We start from the raw sequence: 6,171 nt of genomic DNA on the forward strand, positions 1-6,171 counted from the left end.
AACATAATGGAGGGGTTGTTATTTGAGATTTTGTATGCAGATGATTTAGTCTTTATGGCTGATAGCATGGAAGAATTGCAGTTAAAATTTGACAGATGGAAAAGTGTTATTGAAAAGAAAGGGTTAAAAGTTAATATTGGTAAGACGAAGGTAATGGTGAGTGGGGAAGGTGGGGAGCGAGTGATAAGTAAAATAGACCCCTGTGGGGTATGTGACAGGAGAGTGAAGGCTAACTCGGTATTGTGTATAGGATGTCAGAAATGGGTGCATAAGAGATGTAGTGGTGTGAGGGGGTCACTGAAAAAGGTGGAAGGCACGTTCAAATGTAAGAAATGTGTTCATGGTATGATTAATAGGACGGACGCAAGGACGGGGTTGAGTGGTGGTATTGAAAGAGTGGAAAGCTTTGTTTACTTAGGGGATAAGCTGAATGCGGATGGAGGATGTTTGAGCGCAGTTACGGCTAGAGTTCGTGTGGGATGGATGAAATTTAGGGAACTGGGTGGGGTAGGGGTATTGTGTGGAAAGAAATGGTCAGTGAAGATGAAAGGGAGGGTATATAAAGCATGTGTGAGAGCAGCGATGGTATATGGTGGTGAAACTTGGGTGTTGAGGAGAGAGGAGGAAAGTGTACTGCAGAGGGCTGAAAGAGCTATGGTGAGGATGATGTGTGGGGTTAAAGTGAAGGATAGGAGGAGTAGTACAGAGCTTATGTCAATGATGGGACTGAATGAGGACATTGTGACATTGATAAGGAGATCGAGATTGCGGTGGTATGGACATGTGTTGAGAAGGGATGAAAGGGTCGGGATTAGGCGAGCGTTGGAGTTCGAGGTTGAAGGAGTGGTAGGAAGGGGTCGTCCGCGATTGGGATGGAGAGAGCAGGTGGAGAAGGACAGGGTGAAAGCGGGGTTGCGTGATACTGATGCGAGTGACAGATGTGGATGGCGTCGAGGGGTATTTCGGTTTCATCATAGGTAGCCAAACGGCAACCCCCGATCTCGGGGAAAATGCCGTCTAAACGTGTGTTGTTGTTGTTTCAAAAAGAAGCAAAAAAGAAAATATTTTTCAAATAGATGATATCTGCAAAAACAAATATAAAACAAGTTTAACATATTCCATACAAATTCAAATAAAACCAAAAAATGTCACTTGACTTCTGTTTCCTCAAACCACAGAAGCATATTATAAACATTTTAAAATTAATATAATATCCTCTCTAATATATTACTATATAAAATAAAAATAATAAAAAAATCCAACTTTGTGATTGAGTTGGATAGAGATTGATAGAGTTGAAAGCCTTCCTAATTCGATTCAATGGTATGACATTGTTATTGTTTCTGTATTTATTGAATAATTCCCAAGCTTGCCTGGTGACATAATCGGTTAATAATATCATGACAACATAACAAATGTTGAAAAAATGGGTTAATATTAAAAAATTACTGTACCCATAAGAATGAATTAATGTAATTTTCAACACACAAAAGATCAAAACACTAGTTGAATGACAAAAAACTTTTTTGTCATTATTTAATATTGGTCAACTTGATATGAGAAAATAAACAGCTTTTTGAGAGCATTTTGGAAAAAGGCAATAATGAAGAAATAAAAAGAATTAAAAATATATCTTGCATGTAAAAATGATTTCGTTTAGCATACTTATTGTCTCGATAAATGTATTTAAATTTTTAAAATAACTGGTTTTAAAAGCTTATAATTTATAAACGTAAAATTGTGTTTGCATTATAAAATTAATTTAATGGGCAATAGTCTTCTGACTATTAACTTTATATTTTGATTTATATTTTGTTATTCCAATATAATTTTTCATCTAAATTTTTTAAATTTCGATGTGCATTCCCATTTGTACATATTTACTTTTTGGCATCTAACATTACTTTCTTTTTTTCAACAATTTTATCGTATTAATTCCGTGCACATTGTACCAATATTTGTGCATTTGTCAGAGTGAATTTTTGAGGAACAAAAATATGATTTTTTTTTAAATTAAATTTTTTAAAAATTTTTATTTTTATTTTATTATAAAGTAAATACTTAAATTATTACAAAGCACTTAGGTAAAACAATTATAAGGAATTTTCTAAATATGATACATAAACATACACACACATATATATATATATGCTGCAAACCTGTTTTAATAATATACAGTTACAAAATACACCTCAGACAAAGTAAAAAAGACATAATAAGAAAGGTAAGTAATAAAAATATAATAAGTAAAAAAATATATAATAAAATAGTGTAAAGTAAAACATAAAATATAAGACTAGTATAAGACTTATCACTTATATAGTATAAAAGTTGATATGCCCTTGTTCACACTTTTAGCTCCTCCCAGGCTACAAAAAGTGATAAACTTGCCTAAACACAGAAATGTCATATAAATATAAAAATACATAAGTCATAAAGTAAAGATGTAAATCATAATCAATCACAATCGCTTGCTAACCACAAAGCAAAATTTTGCTCTAAATCATCAATTTTAATTTTAGATGTAATTCATATAATAAAATTAAAATGCTATACTATTGTAGCATAGTATACAGAATTAACATCATCCAGTTTTTAATTTTAGATTTAAAACGTAAAAATTGAAAGATAAATGATGGACCTTGTTTTGTAACCATACAAGAGCTTATCATCGGCCTTATCCTGATCAACATCTGACATTTTTTTTTGTGGGACATCCCATCGTATCAGCTTGTAAAAGAATAAAAGCATAAAAAAAGCCAAAATAGTCCCAGGGCGTAGACAGCCAACTTAAACTTAATTATTCTACATATATGCATGCGACCACAAAGTGGCTTGCTTTGAATCGAGGAAATTAAATTCTTGTTTTTAACGTAGGTTACGTCAGACTTGCAAAATATTATGATGATTTACTATCATGAACAACCAAAATTATTTTGTTAATATATAAAAAAGGTGTTTTAATATAATGTTATATATTAACATTGAATTTATGTGTTTGTCGGACAGTGAGTGTTTAGTTGCAACCATATACTTAGAGTACAACGTAAAGTTGTCAGCTATGTCGAACGTACAAAGAAAGAAAATTAAAAAAGTAAAAAATAACAACAACCACGTCATCCATTCTCTACTACCACCACTTAAAACCACAACACACAACCTTCGTCAACGCAAACATAACAATCAAATCGCCACCCAATCTACATATCAGGAAAATACTTTCATCACAAGAAATCTCAGACATATTATTTTTTTTGCAACTTAACGGCGTTTCAGCACGATGCTGCTATTTTAACGCCCTTGGATCATTAGAAACTGATTATTTTGTTGTGACATCTAGAAAACTTCAAATTCTGTTGATCAAATCTATCTCCTCCACAAATGAAATCGAGAGTAGTTCGGCGGCGAATTTTTTGCTTTAATCTTAGGGCTAAAAGTAACAACAAAAACAATAAATCTAACTCTAACAAAAAAATAAATGTAGTTAGTAACAATAATTATATTAATAATAATACTAATAGCAAGTATAATAACTTAATTAAATCTCACTCTAATGTAATTAATACTAACGATAAGAATAATAATTCTATTAGTTTAAATAATATAACTAGATTTAAAAGTACCAATATCCAACCTACCTCTACATTTTCACTATTTAATATTAACATAAGATCAATTAATAAAAAATCGCTCTATATCCATCAAATAATCTCTTCCTCCTTACCTGATTGTTTTACTCTTACTGAAACTTGGCACGAGGACTCTCCCTCTCTTATTTTTGCTACTTCCTGATGGCTACAGCTTCCTTGAACTCTCTAGACCTCCAAAAATCATCTATCATCCTCTCATTCTTTTTATGGGGGTATCTGTCTATTTTATAAATCTCTATTTACTGCTTCCATTAATACTTGCGTTAATTTTTCTTTTTTTTGAATGTCTTGTTGTATCTCTTAAGTCTTCTTCTCTATCTTTTTATATTGTTGCAATCTATCGCCCTCCTTCTTCTTTTCTCACTTTATTTTTAGATGAATTCTACTCATTCGCTGAATCTCTCTACTCTTTTTCTATTCCTTTCTACATCTCTGGTGACTTCAACTTGCACTTAATTTATCATGTTCTTACACTCGTAGATTTAATGATATTTTGTCTCTTTTTAACTTAACAATATTGTTCTTTTCCTACCGATACTTCTGGTAACACTATTGATTTTATTATAGCTTCATCTTTTTCTAAGCCTATTAATATCTTTGCTAACTCTGTTTCTTATTCGGATCACCTCCTTATTGAATCTGTTTTTTCATTAGATTTTATTTCTTCAAATTCATCTATGTCTATTTCTAAAAGATGCTAGTCTTCTCTTAATAAAGATATTTTTCTTCAATCTCTTACTGAAACTATTTTTGATACTACCTTATTTTCTGATGTTGATGATTTTGTTTATGCTTTTAATATCTACATTACTTCTATTCTTGACAAGCTTATTCCTATTAAATCTTTTACTTATAGGCTCTATTCTCGTATGGCTTCTTGGTTTTATTATGCTTGTGTAGTAGCCAAGAAAAGTGTTAGAAGACAGGAGAAAGCCTATAGGTTAAATCCATCTAATTCTCATTATTCTATCTATGAATCTGAATTGATTAATTATAAATATCTACTGTTCTCTAAACACTCTACTTTTTTTAGAAATTCTATAACATCTGCCTCAACATCTAAAAATAGGTAGTCTGCTTTATCTAAACTTCTTCATAACAAATCCTCTCACTCATCTTTTTCTGCTCAACAGTTTCATGACTTTTTTGTAAATAAAATTACTTCTTTAAGAACATCTAATTCTAATTTTTTTTATTATAACTTTACTAGGTAACCAGAAAAAAAGCATTCAGGAAAAAATGTCTTCAGAAAAAATATCTTCAGTAAAAATATCTTCATTCAAAAAGGTCTTCCAGAAAAAATGCCTTCAAGAAAAAAAGTCTTCAAGAAAATAAGTCTTCCAGAAAAAACGTCTTCAGGAAAAAAAGTCTTCCAGAAAAAAATCCAACGATACTACTTTATTTTTAAAATATTCATACATACAAAAATGAAATTACATTTTTACATAAAAAATTTGTTACAATAAAAATTAATAAAAATCATAATAACTTTAATATGTTCTTTGTGTATTAATATTATCTGAGAGGTTTATTGGAATGGATTATAGGGTTGTTAAAGTGTTACAGCATGTGCCAAAAACGATTCTAGGACAATTACCCCCCGGACAAATAACGCCCGGACAAATACCCCCCCCCCACGCAAATAACCGCCCGGACAAATACTCCCAAAACAAAATACCCCCAGAACAATTACTCCCCGGACAATTTTTGTTTTCAAATTATGATTTATATTATTATTATTAATATTAACAGACAATACGAGACGAGATAGAATGCAATTACTTATTAATTTATAATTATTGTAATGATCATCAGATACACTTTTAAATACAGACCGCCAAAAAACACAAATCGTTGATGATAAAGAATTAAACATTATGCAAAAGACCATAAACATATAATTAAGTAAATTGGTTCTCAAGCTTTCTAGCGCAAATTGGCATGTAAATTTAGAACAATCAATGATGATTGATGATGAGAAAGCAATTCGCATGCATTTAATCTATAGTGTAATTTAAATTTAAAAAAAAAATAAAATTTTATTTCAAGGTTTCTTTGTGTATTAATATCATATAAAAAGTTTATTGGCATGGACTTTAAAGTTGTAAAAATTTTAATCGTTATTTTATTCTGTTACTATGGAAATTATTGAAAATAATAAAGGAGGTCAGAAGTTGTGTTTGGAAGGGTATATGTATACAAAAAAATTGAGTAGAGGAGCAACGATTCGTTGGCAATGCTCTAGAAAAACATTTTTCAACTGTTTAGGAGCAATTTCAACAAACATTGAGGTAAATAATCAATATATCTTTTTATTTGTTAATCTGATATATAAATATAAATTCATTTCAATATATATATATTGTCTTTACTAAATTATATAATTAGATTACTGAAATAAAGTGTCAGAAAGAACACAACCATGTTTCAGAACCCGAAGAAATGCAAAAGCGAAGGTTTTGAATGAAATGAAAAAGACTGCTATACTATCTTCTACGGCCAAACCGAGCCAAATATATGC

The 6,171-nt window shown here is 30.5% G+C and overlaps 1 protein-coding gene across 1 annotated transcript in view; it reads right to left on the reverse strand.

The window, feature by feature from the left end:
- HELRODRAFT_185164 (hypothetical protein) overlaps window positions 1-2,835 on the reverse strand; it is a 20,538-nt gene extending 17,703 nt beyond the window's left edge. Inside the window, exons 1-2 of the mRNA XM_009030854.1 lie at window positions 2,642-2,835; window positions 1,264-1,373 (exon numbers count right to left, since the gene is read on the reverse strand). Coding sequence (XP_009029102.1) covers window positions 1,264-1,373; window positions 2,642-2,751 — 220 coding nt within the window. The 5' untranslated portion in view covers window positions 2,752-2,835. The remainder of the gene's footprint in view (window positions 1-1,263; window positions 1,374-2,641) is intronic.
- Between the last annotated feature and the right edge of the window lie 3,336 nt (window positions 2,836-6,171).

Source organism: Helobdella robusta (assembly GCF_000326865.2).
Source record: "Helobdella robusta unplaced genomic scaffold HELROscaffold_7, whole genome shotgun sequence".
NCBI lineage: Eukaryota > Metazoa > Annelida > Clitellata > Rhynchobdellida > Glossiphoniidae > Helobdella > Helobdella robusta.